Consider the following 18,211-nt stretch of genomic DNA (forward strand, 5'->3'; position numbering starts at 1 on the left):
TTCTCTGTTAACATTTGATTGAACTTCTTTTTTCAGGTGATCTAGTGCTCGATAAAACCAATCGAGCGAACGACGAAATCACACCGCGACAAACTACGCAAACGGCCCCACTGCTGTTGACGAGTCAAATCGAGATGCTGAAAAACATTGCCGAATGTAGTTTGACGGGTAAACCGGTAATTCTGTGTGGTCCCAGTGACTGTGGAAAGACGAAACTCATTCATCTGCTGACGACAGTGAGCCGTCAATTGTGCAACGTTGATACGATCGACGATTCCGTCACCGGTAGTTTCCAGCAGTTTGATTTCAATCGTCACCTGGAGGAAATGTCCGCCGGTGTGGAATCGGTTGTGATGGATGTCGTGAGAAAAGTTGTCCTGAGTGGTGCCGAGAATGGGCGGAAATTGATGGTGCAGTTGATCAGTAGTTGGGAGAAGTATTCAAAGCTGAATGACGGCAAATTTGGTAAGTTTAGTTGTTGGTTGCTTGGAGCCAAACGTGAGGGCGATGAAAATACCATCTGAATGTGAGTCATGAAGCGCATATTATATCTGTTTCGTCAAATTAAAAAAAAAAAATACTCGTTGAAATGTGGTCAGGTTTTAAACATTTGCAGCTCATTTGTATCTATTTTGTATCAATTATAAATATTATTTCATCATTTGATTGGAAATATTTCTAAGTTTCGAATTGAATGTATCAAGCCACGTATTTTCAATTATATATGATTGAAATTTTGAGTAGTAGCGAGCAGTGTCCTATTTTTTTGAAGGAGTAAGCGATATATCAAAGGGAAAGCATTGCTCTGATCGGTCAATCGATGCAAAAGCGAAGCTGTTTAAAGCACGCGAATCTATAAATAGAAGCGACATTATAGCTAACGTTTCAGTCCTACGCGTAGTATGCTAGAGGTAGGTTGTTACTAGACAGCAAGACAAAAAGTGCCATAAAACGATTTCAAGCTTTAATTGGTATGCTCTGATCTTGTGTCATGCAAGCTCGGATGAAATTCCATGTTATGTCGTTTCGCCTGAAAAATTGACAACTACCCCAGGGTAAATTTTGAGTGCTTAAGATTAATTTCTAATTTATATAAGATGAACTCGATTGATGGTGAGAAAAAGTTTATCGCTTCAACTGAAATCGCAGAATGGAATGGAACTTAACGCTATAAAAACAACTGCTTGCATACAAAACTTGAACACAAACTTGACGAAGAGAAGCTTAAATATTCGACGCTCTTCATACGGACACGCTTGCTTTGATTGAGCACCTCGTTGAAAACCTTTCTCCTGCTGCTGTTCGAGATATAAATTCTTCCGCAACCATTCAACAGCAATCACTCAGAGCTCCAGTTCCCACTTTCGATGGGAAGGTGGAAAATTGGCCGAAATTCCGAACAATGTTTGAAGACATTATCGGACGTAGTTGTAATTCCGATGCAGTAAAGTTACATCACCTTGATAAAGCGCTGATAGATGATGCTTCTGGATTAATTACGGCAAAAATGATAGTTGACAATAATTTTCAACAAACATGGACCAAATATGAAGAAACCGTACTGTTTTTACGAAACGAATGCCAAGTTTTGGAAAGGTTCCAAAATCGGCACCAGATTACAACAAGAGAAACCGTACCAAAAAAAGACAATCCAGTTCGAGAATACTCAATCAAAAATCACATGCTGTAACTACTGTCACTGGTGTAAGTTCCTGTCAGGTATGTAGCGACAACCATCGTCATTTTGAGTGCCCGGAGTTCAACAAACTGTCAGCAACTCAACGAATTGAGAAAGTGAAGGAGCTGAACATTTGTTTCAATTGCCTTCGGCTCGGTCACAGGTCACTGGACATCTCATCAAAAAAATCCTGCTATGGCTGCCATAAGAGACATCACACTCTACTACATGAAGAGACTGTTTTTACAGAAGCCCTACCAACAAGTCAGACTCCAGATCCAATGTACAAAACCGGCAAGGACAGTTTGAAGTATCCGCAAACTGTTGTAGCCTGCAGCAATTCTAATTCCAATATCGTGATGCTTATGACTGCTGTTGTGCTAATCAAGGATCAGTGTAAACGGATAATACCATGTCGAGTTCTATTAGATTGTGGTTCGCAAGTAAATTTCATTTGCAAGACCTTGGCAGATCGTTTGAAGTTTGAAAAACAGGCTGTGTATGTTCCTATTGCTGGAATTGGAGGAGCCAAAGCTTGTGCCAAGGAAAAACTAGTGGTGAAGGTGGAATCCAGATTATTCGATTTCACAACATGCATCGAATGCTTAGTGGTTCCCAAAATTACCGGACCTATTCCATCTGCAAAAATCGATATTTTTTCGCGGCCAATCGACGTCAGTCTACCTATGGAAGATCCAAAATTTAACATCCCTTCTGATATCGATATGCTAATCGTTGCTTCACAATTTTTACGGTTGCTGAAAACAGGTTGAATGCAGTTAAAGGATAATTTTCCAGAACTTCAAGAAACACACTTCGGATGGGTAGTTGCAGATGATTTCGACGGTGTAATTACTTCCCAGCAGTGCTTAGTATCCACACCCGACTCCGTTTCCGATATCCTTCGCCAATTTTGGGAGCTGCAGGAAATTGCAGAGTCTGCTACTTCAAGTTTCGAGCAAGATGAGTGCGAAAAAATATTCCAATCCAGTCATGCTCGAGACGTGACCGGTCGTTATATGGTTAGTTTACCGTATCGAGATTCTGTACAGGAGTTGGGAAACAATCGTAGCTTGGCTATGCAAAGATTCCTTGCGTTGGAAAGAAGATTTCGAAAAAATCCTGTCTTAAAACAGGAATATATCGAGGAATACGAGCAGCTAGGATTCATTCCCACTCGCCAAACGAATTATCCGGCTAGATTGTTACGTAGATGACGCCATTTCAAGTGCGAATACTGTAAGAGATGTGATTGAAGGTCAATCTCAAATACAGCAACTACTCGAGCGAGGTGGTTTTCCTGTTCATAAATGGAGTTCCAATGCCATAGAAGTTCTCAACCAAATTCCCGAATCCGATCGTGAGAAATTAGTGCATCTTGATAACAGTTCAGTTAACGTTAATGAAAACATTGGGTTTGATGTGGAGCCCACAACAGGACGAATTTGTGTTCAACGTCAATATAGCCAACAGAGAAGAAGGCCCACATACGAAGCGCTCGGTACTATCCGAGATTAGCAGGCTGTTCGACCCGCTTGGTCTCATATCTCTAGTTACCATTTTTGCCAAGATAACCATGCAGAGAATTTGGAAAGCTGGACTCGCTTTGGATGATCCATTGAAAGAAGAATTACTTGCGTCATGGCTGCAATTACGTTAACAGTATAAAGATTCCCCGATGTACTATAAATAGTGCTGTCAAAAATATCAAATTTCATGGTTTCTCAGATGCATCTGGTGCAGTCATCTATACTCGTTGCATCCTGCCTGATGGTACAATTCGACTGAATATGCAGTGCAATAAATCCAAGGTATCTCCGATTGCAGAAATGACTATTCCACGTAAAGAGTAGCTTGGTGCTCGATTACTGGTTCGTCTATTGGTAAAAGTCTTGGATTCCTTCCAATTAAAAATATCAGATGTGATTCTGTGGAGTGACAGTCAGGTAGTTCTAGCATGGCTACAAAAACCTTTACCATCACTTGAATTGTTCGTTAGAAACCGAGTAATGGAAAAAAACGCGCTAACAAATCCCATGGGGTTTTTAAGTCAACTCTCAGACGGTTGTAAGACCTTCTCCTGAAAACCATTTCCCAGAAAATAAAGCAACGATGAATTTTCCCCAGAATGTACCGTTCACCTGAAAACCCTATTCACGAAAGTACTTATTAGTAGCAATACATACAACAGAACGTACCATTCCTCATAATACCATCTCCCAGAAGAAGCAAATACCTAGAAACTGTTTCCCCAGAATGGAAAATAAAACAGAAACAACACAGGAACAGATCTTTTGCCAGAAAAGCATCTATTAGAATGAACCAATCCAACAAAACAAATTTTCCAGAAAATTTCGGGAATGCTCATTAACTGTAATTTTCACGGCTGCTTATTCCAAGCTTCGTTAGTCTGAAAAAGAGGGTTCTGAGAATAACGAGTTTAATAAAAAATAAGCAAATTATATAACGGGGTTGAAATCATTTAGCTGCATTTATTTAAGTTCAGAGTTTCTTTAAATTGGGTATTTGTTTCTAACCTTACTTCGGTCGATTGTACGTGTACTAACAATAGATTGTTTGAATACATTGTTTAATTTACTTGTCGTCTTATTTTGAATCTTCTAGTTATAAAGGGTAGTAAAAAGCACACTATCATTTTCTATAAGTGTCTTATTTAATGTTGGAAGCGCCGGTCACCGCAGAAATCTCATCTGTCTAGTTGCGGACGTTTGCCCGGATTATCCAAAGCTAGTGGCTATCCCTCAGTTAGGTCATTAAAAACGATGAAGCATAGCCGCATTAAACGTTTCAAAATCGCAGTAAATTAGAACAAATTCTATTAAGCAGCATGTTGATCTGTTATGCCAAATGATCATTAGCTCAAATAATCATTATGCCAAACGATATTAGACGTTTTCTTCCACCTATCTCCGATGACTACAAAACCGTTGCCTCGCGGAGCGAAGGCCGAAACTTTCGAAGAAACTCTACTTCTCTTCTGGTTCTGGTGGAAACTGAAAAAAAACTCTCATTGTCAAGTTATCCTCGTGCCCGGCCTCCTATCACTACGCCATCTTGTAGAGATCTAAATCGGAGCTTCAAAATCAGCTGATTGCAACGTAAACAAGGAATTATTAATGCAATTGTTTTACGATTTACCTTGATTATTGCACGAAATTTAGAGAATTTTGGGTCGATTCCCTCACAATAACTTGTCGGTTTACCTAAAATACAGCAGATAGTGTTTTGGGACATCAAGTGGAAGTAATTTTCACAGTTTGAGAGTCGCGATTAGTATCAAAACATCGCAGTGTTCGGGGCTCAAATCTGAAAAAAATGGGCCCTCCACCATTTTTTCAGATTTACAATTTGTCTGCACTGTTGATTAAAGCTGCTTACATTCACGTAATATTAAAATTTACTTAGATTGTTTATGATTCACATCTCCGATCGCGAATATTCTGCACAATCCTTTCGGCTTGGATACCTTCGATGTCTTCTTAGGTTGAGGACACTTGGCTACAAAATGTCCCGGTATTTCGCCAATTAGGCAAAGATTATTAGTTATAGCAATGCTAACTATTTTCGATTCATGAGATTTGTTACGGTTAGTTTTGCAGTGGAGTGCATCTTCTGTGCTGCTGTTGATCGGACCACGATCCAGTTTCACATCTTGCAAAATCGTTGCTTTCACCGCATCAGTTGTCAATGCCGCCCCGGAAGCTTCTAGCCCCATGATCATGGGCTCGTACTGCTTCGGTAGACCCATCAGCAAAATCGTTGCGAGCTACAAATCGCCCACCTTGACTCTCTACTCTTCAATACTGGAACAATTGATCAGCCGCACCGAAGTAAATTTCCTGAGCAAACCAAATTTTCCGGATCAATCCGATATTCTGGAATGCGGATTTCTGCTTGTTCCATGCTGCTTTTGCCGTTTTCGCATGTTGCACTGAGCTGTATTTATAACTCTCCATACTTAGACAGATCGTGGCTAAAGCTTGGAGCTTCACGTCCTCAGGAACACCGGTGCCGTGATGTGATGTGATGTGATGTGATGTGATGTGATGTGATGTGAAGTGAAGCCACCATCAGTTCAAGGACTTGCCAGTGGATCCGGGTAGACTTACAGTAGCCCCGATATGACTCATCCATTCACCTTCTTACTATAGCTGTTACCGAAAAGCGAACAAAAAGGGTTGGGCGTTTTACCCCGTTTCCACAATATTTACTTTTTTTTTTCTTCATCTCTTCCGTAACATCACCATCATCGTCCAGGGAAGACCGCTCCAGTCGAAAACCAGCATGCGGGCCACCCGCCGGGCCTTCGTAGCCTGGGGGTGTTTCCCGCGGACCCACACGGACCGAAGGATGCGGCCAACATGGATCTTCGCCAACGGCATATGGAAGACCCTCATGCAATATCCAATTCACCGGCATTACATAATGATACTATTCTAGTTTTAATATAGTCGTAATTAAGATTAGTAAATATCCTTGGCATCTTAGAGCTTAAGCAGTGTGCCTTAAAATTATATTATAATATTGAATAAAAAAAAAAAAAAAAAGGGTTGGGCGGATACGTAAGTAGAGTCACTTACTCGTATTCCGCGGGAATAAAAGATGCTCTTCCAACCATAATATCCAGTGCATGGATGAAGCATATCGCTATACATGCTTGAACCCGCCTGATGGTTTGTTTGAGAAGGGCGCGTCAGACTCATGTCAAACCTTCAGAAGGAAACAAGTTTCCTTCAAGTGACTTGGGCTGACTATCCACAATCCCTCGTCCAGTCATCAATTCGTCCGATGCCCTGATGCTCCCTCCTCTTTACGCTCCCGTGCAAAATGTTTTATATTGATAAATACAATGAAACATAGTGTAGTGAAATTAATATAACATAAAATAATATAATAGATTACAAAATAATATAATATAACATAATATAATATAATATATTACGAAACATGATATAAAATGACAGTTAATGTAGAGTGTCAGTTATGCTCTTCTATCTTCACAATACTGCAGGAAGTAGAATATTTCTCTTCTAATAATAATAATAATAATATCTACATCTATAACAATAATATATGTTATTATTATTGATAACAAATTAATAATAATAACAATAAATATAATTATGAAAATAACAATAAAAAACAATATAATATAGTACAATGAATTATATAATAAATAATAGAATAAATAAAATGATATGTTGCGATATGCTATGATATTATATTACTTGAATTTATATGTCATTTCTCATCCTCTCATTCTGCCATCAACGCATTCCATAGACCATTTGTCACCACAGACACACGTGTAGGCATGAAACAGGAACCAGTGAGAACCAAGCTCACCTTGTGACGACCTTGATATTTAGTTAAAAGTCACTTTAAAAATGATAAGGAAAACAACTTTATATTTTGCGCAGAGGTACGTAGTACTACTCATAACAAACCCTATAATATAATATAATATAATATAATAAAATATATTATAATATAATACAATATAATGTGATATAATGCAATGCAGTATAATACCATACAACATAGTATATAATAACATAAAATAGTGTAAGACGATAATATATGAAATAATATGTTGGGGACGGGTATAGCGTGATGGGATAGTCGATGCCTTTAACGCAGCCCGCCTGGGTTCGATTCCCAACCCCGCACATAGGGTCAGAAAGTTTTTCTGGTCCGAAGAGGCGAATGACCTAAGATGTTAAAGTCTCTATAATCGAAACAAAAAAAAAAAAATAATAATATGCTACGATACAATATAACAGTTAATGTCGCAGTGTAAGTTACGCTCTTCTAATAATAATAATAATAATAATAATAATAATAATAATAATAATAATAACTGTAATAATAATAATAATAATAATAATAATAATAATAATAATAATAATAATAATAATAATAATAATTAATATAATAATTATGGATGGAACGGCAGCTTACGACGTACCAATTGAGGTACCAACAATGCAGAGATCCTTAAATCCTGAATTATTAGGATTTTATTTTAATCAATCACGCTGCAGAATACTTGATTTATTGTTTATTATTAGAAATTTTTCAAGTTGACTCATGTTTGGCTGTGTACATCCCTTCCAGTGATAATTCCGATAATCATAGATGTTCTACTACTTCCAGCTTTCACCACGCAAAATGTTCAAGCAGAAGAATTGGTGCTATTCCGGAAACGGCTGATGGCACTGCAGGATGTAGTCACTTTGCTAGGCAAGCTCGGAGAGCTTGTCCACGATCGCCAACGACTGCGCTCGATGGATAGCATTTTGAAGACACTATTCAGCATCTCCAAACAGGCGGAAACGCTGAATACCGGTGGACATTTCGAGTGGGTAGACTCGAAGGTAGTGAAATCACTCAAACAAGGTCAGTATATCTGTCTCGAACATGTAAATCTCTGTTCGTCGGCTATTCTGGATCGGTTGAACCCCATATTCGAACCGGACGGTACCTTGCTGATCTCGGAGAAGGGCGTCGATGGTAACAATGAGTCGGAGGTCATTCGGCAGCACGCCAACTTCCGAGCTTTCCTAACTCTGGATCCCAAGCATGGGGAAATTTCACGGGCCATGAGAAACCGATGTGTTGAGCTGGCGCTTCATAGGGAAATCTACGGAGAGGATGATTTGCGGAAGCTTGTATACGACAGCGGCGTTCGGGATAGCTGGATGATCGACACGATTCTAGGCGTTCATCAAGAAGTCAAGACAGTGTCCGAGTTCAATCAGTTCGGCATTGCTCACGTACTGAAGTTCGCTTACTTGGTAGGTCAAAACCAACGGATGGGAATGGAGGAAAACAAATGTCTGCTGATTAGTGCACTGGAAGTTTACGTCCGGTCATCCAATAGTGATTTGCTTGGTCACGGGTTGGATTACTATCGGAATGCATTGAAGAGAGTGATTCAGGACCAGGTAGGAAAAGCGCTGGGGTCGGCAAAAAACTTGGTGAATTATGAAAACATTCTGTTGCGATCCAATCAACTAACGAAGCTGCAGCTGATTAAGCTTCAAACCGAACCGTTTTTGTGTATTCTAAGGTGTCATTCGCAAGGAGTTTCAGACACAACTGGAACGTTGAGCGCTATTTCTAGTGCGTTCCACGAACAAACTGACATCGCTTTGGAGAATCTGAAATATATGCTGTACATGTTGTATGAAATGAGCAGTTCGGAAGATGTTAGGTGTCGAGTGATTTATCTGGACGAGTCATTCAAGTCGATTCAATGTGCAAGTAGTGAATCAAACAAATTCAGCGATACGACGGCTATCATTGAGGTGGATTTTGAATTGAAGTCTTGCTCAAAAAATCAATGGACTCCACTGGCGCAGTATCAAGAGCTTGAACACACAAAGCAGGAGAAAGTGGAAGACTCCGATGGGTCAACAGTAACGATCGAGCAGATTTTAACGCAGTTAGATAGCCTAAATAGAACATTGTTTAGCGCATTAGAAACGTCCACTCTGTCTGCTGGTCACTTACCCTGGAATCGATCACTGTTTCCTAGAATACGTGAATATCAGGAAGACGTTGGTGCAGAACAGTATCAAATAAGTGCTGCACTTCTGCTCAACACCACCCTAATACCGGTTGAAGTAGAGAATTCGATCAAACTGAGTAAGATCGATGTGCTTTCCTATTCGAAAGCAGTGTCCTTGGGATTGATCAACGACAGTATCGGGAATGGTTTGGTAACACAGCTGTATCAATTTCTGACGAGCTTTAAGCCACTGGTTGAAGATGCTCTGCGGGTGACATCTCTGGATCTTATCACTTATACGAAACTTATCGGATCCTACCTTTGGATCAATCGATTGATCCGTCATTCTCGTCAGAAACTGTTCTTCAACAAGGAAGTGAATTCCAACGTTATCGACTACATCACACTGCATTTCAAGTGGGTGCAAAAACACTGTCTAGCTATTTTCGATCATCACAACTGTACCCGATTTCGAGTGTTAAATAAATCTCTCGAAGAATCGGTTCAAAAGAGTAACCACCCGTTAACCCGATCCCGTAAGTTGTACGCTAAAAACTTCCTGAGCCACCTGCCATTCTACTCGCAAGAGCAAATCGACTTCCACCAGGCGATCGTTGAGTTCAACGAAAATCTACGCTTGATTCCGCGACTGACCGGTTCGTTTGAGTACGAAGATTTCCTCCGACGAGTAGCTTTACTCAATCACCCGAGAACCATCGATGTGAGACGATCACATTTGGCTAAACCCGCTCGATCGGTGGAACTGCTGCTGGTTGATGTACGGGATATTGCGGTGCCTGCCATCGACAACGAAGCCATCGGTCAGTTGATCACACGGATTAAGCAATGGAAACCAGTCGGATCAGACGGGTTTGACGAGCAATTTCGACAGGACAATAAAGAGCTGCGGGACTTTGGCAAGTTTACGGAACAGTTGGAGCCACCGGAAAGACCGGACAGTAGTAGCAAGTTTGAGATAGAAATGTTGCCGATTTACGAGTACTTTTTACTAAAAATGTTGGTTGGAAGCTCGACCTGGAATTACGACTACGTGGCAGGAGTTCGTTCGCTCGATTTGGAGACGTTGGATCTACTAAAAGTGCTACGGGATCCACAGCACGGACATGCAGTTGAGGTAACTAGTGCGTTGACGAAGCTTTTGAAATCGGAACTGGAGTTTGAAGCGGTACTGGAAGCGTTGCCGGCTGGATTTTATCGTGGTATTACCACTTATTTCAATACTTTGAACCGCAGGATGTTCGAATTACAGCTGAATTCTTTGGCTCTGAACCAAGTGGTGTGCTATGGAATGTGCGGTAGCCAGTCGAAGTATGAAACTTGTCACAATCAGATATCCAACCAATCTTTCCATGGAACGGTGCTCAGCACAAATTGCTTGTCAATTCTGTTGGACTATGGTGGAGAAGAACGATCTACCGGCTTGGGTGAGCTTCCCGTATGGAGACGAATGTTGAACGGTCTACGAAACGTGATCTGGTGTAATTCGGGTGTTCTGAGAAAGAACTTCGATCAGCAGTACGTTGGATTGGGAAAGGCAGTTGAACAGGCCGGAAAGTTGCTACTTGAACTCGACACGGTACAGAAATGGTGTCACCAGGAACAGTCCTACGTTGGTCATGAAAAATTCGTCCAGGACTTTGGTCTACTGGTTGAAGAACTTCGGCGATTGGTGGAGCGATCCAGGTCTTTACGGTCAACCTCGTCGTACGAAGAACTCCGAAGTAGTACCAACCGAAATCTTCAATGGCAGCTGCTGTCCTTGATTCAGTCGTTTAGCGGAGCGATACAGTTAAACCTGATGGTTTATCTTCCCCTATTGGATCCCGTGGAGAAAAATGCCATGAAAAAGGCGTATACCAACGAAGACATAGCACACTATCGAACCCTTTTGCAGATCTACGATTACATGGCTATCACTGTGAACTATCGACAGCTGGGAGAAGTCACCAAGCAATCATTTTCCAGCCACCTGGACAGCTTAGAAAACCAACGGGACAAGCTGTGTCGTAAAGTGGCACTACGTCCGGCAACTAATATCTACCCGGATCTGGTCAGGGACGTAAACAACTTCCTAATGTCCTGTTGTCACCCGGAAAAGCTGTTGGAACTGATTCAGAATGGCTCCCGCTGTTTAGAGTTCGTAGTTGATGTGAGAAACCCAACCAACAATTGCACCCAGTCCAGAAACTTCCTGCAACGGGCGAACGAAACGATCAAACAGATCGAACTGTGGATCAGCACGGCCGACAGGTACGAACATCATACACTGAAACGATACGGGGCATACTATCAAGATGTTCTGGAACCGTTGCGCTGCTCGATCGCAACCTTGAAATGTGGTTTGGTCGGGCTGAAACATACCCTGATGATTCGACGGGACTCGATCGAAACGAAGAGCAACGGAGTTTTCTTCGACCTAGCTGAGAACGATGCACTGACGAAGATTGCCGAGAAATTCGTTCAGTTTCCGGTGGTTAAACCAATCGAGCTGTTCGATGAGGACTCTACCGGACATACAGTGAATGTGTACTCCCTGTTGGAGAAACTAGACGACAGCGAGGGAAGCTATTTTCGGTTGTTAAAATCAAAACTACAGGAAGTTCGCAATCAGGTGACGCTTCGGGGTTGTCTAGCCGGGGACGATTTCCTAGCACTGGACAAGATCGTGAATGTTTGCAATCAGGTTTGGCAAAAGCAGGAACTTTGCAAGCGGAAAAAACAAGCCGAAGAAGATAGTTTGTATCAGACGAAGAATCACTGCGACGAGGAAGATGAGGAAACGGTAACCCAGCGGGAGATTGGAAATCTCTTTCCGAACTACGTCGATGAAGATTTTGCTGATTTCATCCAGAACGATACGCTGGAACAGGTGATCAAGGTTGATCAGCTGAAGCGAAATCAGAAGATCAAGGAAACCATTAGTGGCGAAGATTACGGGTTCATCTGTGAAAGTTTTATTTATTTGATGAGTAAATTTTCCCGATCTTATTATTACATTCCGGAGATGGTAGCGGATCTACCGGAAACGGTTTCACCCGATTTTATCGGTCCATTCAGAACCAAGATCGCGATCTTTCAGCAAGTGTTTCGCAAGTACAAAACGGCATTGAACAGTAAACTGGACGAAAGTTTCTATCCGGGTCTAAGCTTGCTGGTGGGTCTAGTCCAGGAAAAGTATAACGATATGGAGCTGCAGTGTTCGACTTTGATCAGCTATAACTTCTACAAGGACTCCAATATCGCCGAAGTGGTTCAGTGCGTTGAAGTGCTGCAGAAGGTTGAGCTTCGTGTTCGTGCACTACTCGAAGAGTGGCCCGATCACGCGCTGTTGAAGGACATCCTACGAATTTTGGAACGAATCTATACACTACCTTCGACTGCTCCGATCGTACGCTTCAGCACCGGACTGCAGCTGTTGAGACAGAAACTGGACGAATGGAATGGGGTAGCACATCGTTTGAATAATTTGCGCGAGCTGGAAACGGATATCGTCCAATTCGTTCACCGTTGGATGCGAATGGAGTTACAATTTTGGCGAGACTGCATGACACAAACGCACACGAATGTTCGGTCCAAAGCCTATCGGTATTGGTTCTTCGTGTACAATCTGTTGCACGAATATCTGCAAAGTGATTCGAAAGCCAAGTTAGGTAACCTTCTGGACTACCGAAAGGTGGAGCGCTATTTCGGACAGGATGAGCTATTGGATGACGACGATGACGAATCGAAAGATGGCAAGGTTCAGATCACGGATTTGATTCATGTGTTGAAGCAGTTCATGGAATCGTCAAACTATGCGGAGTTCACCACCCGTCTGCGCATACTAAAATCCTTCGAGCAGTACTTAATGTACCTAAACTACGACGACAATCGTCGGAAGGATACGGTGATCGCCATTCTGTACAATCTGCATATGTACTACGATCAATTTTCGGCGGAAATCGAAGAACACATCCGATCCAAACGAAGTCCCATCGAGAAGCGATTGAAGGAATTCGTTAAAATAGAATCCTTCAACAAGGATCTTTCCTACTTCAGCATGCGCAACAACATAGCCCGGGTTCATCGACAGCTGCACAAATTCCTGAAAGAATTCGAAACTGAGATCAAGGAAAAAATTCTACCCGTGTTCAGTCCGAAGGACCCTGCCCGGGAGATCACCGATGTGGAACAACAAAAAGGAAAGAACCTCCGTGCGGAATCGAAGATCACCTACTACATGGTAGACGTAAAAAGCTTCATGGCATCACCCAAGCTGAAAGATAAATTTTCCATCCGTGCTGTTCCGCTGGAATCCGGAACCAATGAAGAACTGCTGGCTCGTATCGATCAGTACTTCCTGACATCTCGTACTATCGTGAAGGATGCGATTCTACATGCACCCTTTCCGGGACTGATCTACAACCTGGACACGTTCTTACACGATCAAATCGAAACGATCGAGTATCTGCGTGGGCTGGAGGTCGATCGCGATCAACCGAAACCGAAGCAGAAATCCCAAGCGAAGCACATTTTGAACCAGAAGCGGAAAACCCTTGCCGACTTTTACAAAAGTTTAACCCTGCTTGGGCTTAGCTATCGCAGTGGACTGGTCGAGTGTGGCATCGATCAGGACCCGGTCGATTTGACGATGAAACCATTTTCGGTAGAATTGTTGACACAAAACAGCAAGTATCGGAAGGTTGATCAACATCTCGTATTTCTGAACGATAAACTAAGTCTGTACTATTCGAAGTGCGTGTTCAAGATCAAAATGCTCCTGAAAGTGATGCTACAACCGAATGCCGACGTTGGACTGATCAATATCGAACGAATTCGAGGTTTCGCGATCGATTTCTTCCTGGTAGTGCAAAATCAGCGACGTGAGTTGGGCTGCTCGATTGGCAACGTATGCGAATTGAGAGATCGAATTCAGGATATTACCCAGCTAGGCAGTTGTCTTGATTCCAACGTGAAGAAATTCCACTTCGATCATTCCAGACGGCAGCTAAAGAGCGTAAGGAAATGTTTGATCACCATCAAAAGTGTCCTGGAGCAATTCAACCTTCTATTCAAATGTGTTCCGAATCAAGCTCAACCGGAACTGACTGTGCTGACGGGCGAAGAAGGCTTTACTGCGAAATCGGCTGCACCAATAGCCAAACTATCCCAGGACTGTTTGGGCCTGACAAACAAATTACTCGATTTTCTCAAAAAATCAGACGATTCCTATATTCCGGACGATTTTTCCGCCGACGTAGAAAAGCAATTCAACGAAATTCACAACAAACTGGATGCTCTCCGCGATCAAATGAAATTTGACAACTCCGACGAGTATTCGGTCTATGCCCGATCTATCATCGATCTTCTGAAAGTGATTCGTTCGGTGACCGTAGAATGGACCAATGAAAACAACGACGGTCCCAATGCCGACGAGACGTACGACGAGCAAAGCCTAAATAATGAAATCGAAAACATCATTCACTCGATTTTGCTCGCCATGCAGCACATCTACAAAAAGTATTCCTCCCCTCCTGAACAGAAACCGATCTCAGAAAGCGTCAACGTCGAGAACGCTACCAACGACGAACACAAAAACCACAACGACGACGACGATCACGAATCCAATCCGCTGCTTCCACATCATCTAAAACGAAAGATCAACAGTGATCTGCTGCAAGACTTCCGAACGCTCAACCTGCGTAAAGTGATTACCAAGATTGCAAACCTGTTGGTCATACTGGAATCGTTGCGTGATCCGAAGAAAAGTGCCGCCGTCATTCGTAAGCTTACCCGTCTGGTACCGATTCTGGAGCAGTTCAACCTCCTGGTGGAGTACTATCTTATCCAGCAGCTGGGAGCGCACAAAATCAGTACCAAAATGCTTTCGGTTATGCTGACAGTGTTCATCGAACTGGGCAGCAAAGGATTTTGCGTACCGAAGGATTTGTTGGAAGACGACCGGGAAGCTGGTGGCGAACAGCCCGACGATGGACAGGCGAGTGGCGAAAAGTTCGGTTTCGAGGATGGCGAAGGCGAGAAGGACGTATCGAATAAGATCGAAAGTGAGGATCAGCTGGATGATGCAAAGAAACCGGGACAGGAGGACGACAAAAATCGGGAAGAGGAAAAGGATAACAAGGAAGAGAAGGGTATCGATATGAGTGAAGATTTCGATTCGAAGCTGCAGGATATGGAGAAACCGGAAGGTGATGATTCGGATGAAGAGGAGAAGGACGACGAAGAGGACATCGATAAACAGATGGGAGAAACGGAGGAAGGGGCCGAGAAACTGGACGATCAGATATGGGGTGACGATGAGTCGAAAGAGGAAGAGGACGAAAAGGAAGATGATATGGAAGAAGAGGAGGGTAAAGGTTCCGCCGAGGCCGATGAAAAGCACAACAACTTGGATTCGGAAAAGGAAAAAGCACCAGGAGAAGAAGAAGATGGTCTGGATGCTATTGATCAAGCAAAGGACGATAAAAAGAAGGAAAAGCCGAAAGATATCGATGATGTGAACAACCAGGAAGGTGAAGAAGAACAGGAAAATCCATATCACAATCAGTTAGAAGAACCACCGCAGCCGGAAGACTTCGACTTGGATGAGGACTTCAATCTCGACAACGATGATAACGCGGACAAGCAGAAAAACGATGAAAACGAACAACAGGAGAATCCATTTGACATCGACAACATGAAAGATGGTGCTGATAATCAGGACGAAGGAGACGAAGATGCAAAAGATGATCAAAAAGATGGAGATAAAGATGAAGGTGAAGAAGAGTGCCCTTCTGACGAAGAACAAACCGAAGGTGATACAAAATTGGATGAGGAAGCACAAGAAAAGGACGACCAGGAAGAACAGCCAAACCCAGAGGATGACGTCCAGCAAATACCGGAAGAGAACAAGGATCAAGAACCAGAACCCGAACAAATGCAGACGGATGAAGCGGACAACAAAAAGAAAGAACCGATGGAGCATCATGAGTCGAAGGATAAACAATCGAAAGAAGACCGGATAGAAGCCATGCCAGATACGGAAAACAAAGGCAGCAGCGATCAGGTAGCGAACGAGAAGCAGGAAACAAAACAGGAAGATGAACTGAACGAACAGGACACCGGTGAGGACAAAGATGGTGTTGGTCAGGCGGAAAACGAACAGGCGGATAGTGGCCATCATGGCATAGCGGAGTCAAAGAAGACACAAGCCAAACGCGATCAAAATGATCAGAAGCAGAAGCAGGAAAAACATCAACAGGGTAATACGGATGAGGACCGTAGCCTGGGAGATCCGGCTAAGGCAGAAAATAAGAGGCTAAAAACGATTGCCGAAATGAACAGAAATGATCGAACGGAAGAAACCGAAGAAAATCCGGAACAGGAGGATGCGTCCGAAGAATATCAGCACGTGAAAGACGCCAAACAGAACGACAAGATTACGCTGGACAATGCCACTGAGGAGCAATCGAAAAAGATACAACACCAAGAAACGGAGAAAGAAAGTGATGACGATGCCAACAAGGAGGATGAAGGAGCCGAGGAACTGATGGAAACCGACGAACAGCTAGAGGTACTAGACGACCAGAATCAAGAGCTTGTGGAGAGTGAAAAGAACGATGGTAAAAAGGACAAACCGGCGAAGAAAAGAGAAGAACAACAGGACACCGCCAATCCAATGGAAACGGTTGATGTTGACGGAGATGTCGTCGAAACGGCACATGTGACCCGAGGTGGCGAAACTACGGCTCATACCATGTAAGTTTTTTTTTTAAATTACTAGTTTTTTAATTCCAAACAACGTAAACTTTATTTTACGAACCTACTTCGTGAAAAGTGGTTTGTTCATGATATGGAACTATGTGACTTCGACGATGTTCGAGATATTTTCGAAACAGAATTGACGAATAGTAGCCGGAAAACAATGTTTAAACCTCAATTTCAAATCCAAAATGGCAGCTTCCGCCTCATCGATATTGAAAACCTTCAAAATATGGGTATGTTCGGGACGAATTTCATGAGTAGATGCTGGAGAATGTTTTTTAAGTCGTTTGAAAATTCAAAATGGTGGCTTCCGGTTCGACAATATTACTTGTGAATCCTTATAAGAAATGGAGGTATTTTTTACCGCGTAACATCCGAAATCCGCAAAAAACGAGTAACATCGGAAAAAACATGTGGAAAAAATGACTGAGAGTTAGAAAAATGTTGAGCATTTTGTGTGATCAACAACAAAGAACAGCCAAGAAATTACACCGTAAAAGACGGTTCTGATTTTTTGTCCGAAACGATGCTGAGTGTTCGAGCTTATGAACAGTGTTTAAGTAAAATCCGTTCCAGAAACACTCCTTTTTAATAAGCGTTTAAAACTTTCCGCCATGTATTTATTAAATTTGATTTAGAAACACTAATGTTGTATGTTTGCTTGGATTTCGAAACGACTTCTGCCATCGGAAGTCGTATTCCGATATGGTACACATGGGCTGAGAGTCCTGGACCTAACAAAGAGAACACGATTTTTTTTTGTATAAAATTAACTTTATTCATCAACGTAATCTCCATCAAGAGCAACGCAAACATTCCAGTGCCGCTCTAACATTTCAATACCACCTTTGTAGATCGATTCATCTTTTTCCTCAAAAAAGAACTCAGTTCTGGCGATAACCTTTCATTCGGGGAGCATTTTTTCTGGTCTGCGAATAAGCAGTAGTCACTGGGAGCCAAATCTGGCGAATATGGTGGATGTGGGAGCAATTCGAAGTTCAATTCATATAGTTTGGCCATTGATTTGATTAACTTGTGACACGGTGCGTTGTCTTGATGAAAGAACATGTTTTTCTTTGACATATGCGGTCGTTTCTTTGCAATTTCAACCTTCAAATGCTCCAATAACGCTATATAATATTCACTGTTAATGGTATTTCCTTTCTCAAGATAGTCAATAAATTCTACACCACGCACGTCGCAAAATACCGAGACCATAACCTTTCCAGCCGATT

At 42.3% G+C, this 18,211-nt stretch overlaps 1 protein-coding gene across 1 annotated transcript in view; it reads left to right on the plus strand.

Annotated features, from left to right (window-relative positions):
• Positions 1-18,211, plus strand: part of LOC131433954 (midasin) — a 31,042-nt gene that overhangs the window by 6,675 nt on the left and 6,156 nt on the right. The window contains exons 4-5 of the mRNA XM_058600573.1: positions 37-465; positions 7,856-16,970. Coding sequence (XP_058456556.1) covers positions 37-465; positions 7,856-16,970 — 9,544 coding nt within the window. The remainder of the gene's footprint in view (positions 1-36; positions 466-7,855; positions 16,971-18,211) is intronic.

This window comes from Malaya genurostris, chromosome 3 (assembly GCF_030247185.1).
Source record: "Malaya genurostris strain Urasoe2022 chromosome 3, Malgen_1.1, whole genome shotgun sequence".
NCBI lineage: Eukaryota > Metazoa > Arthropoda > Insecta > Diptera > Culicidae > Malaya > Malaya genurostris.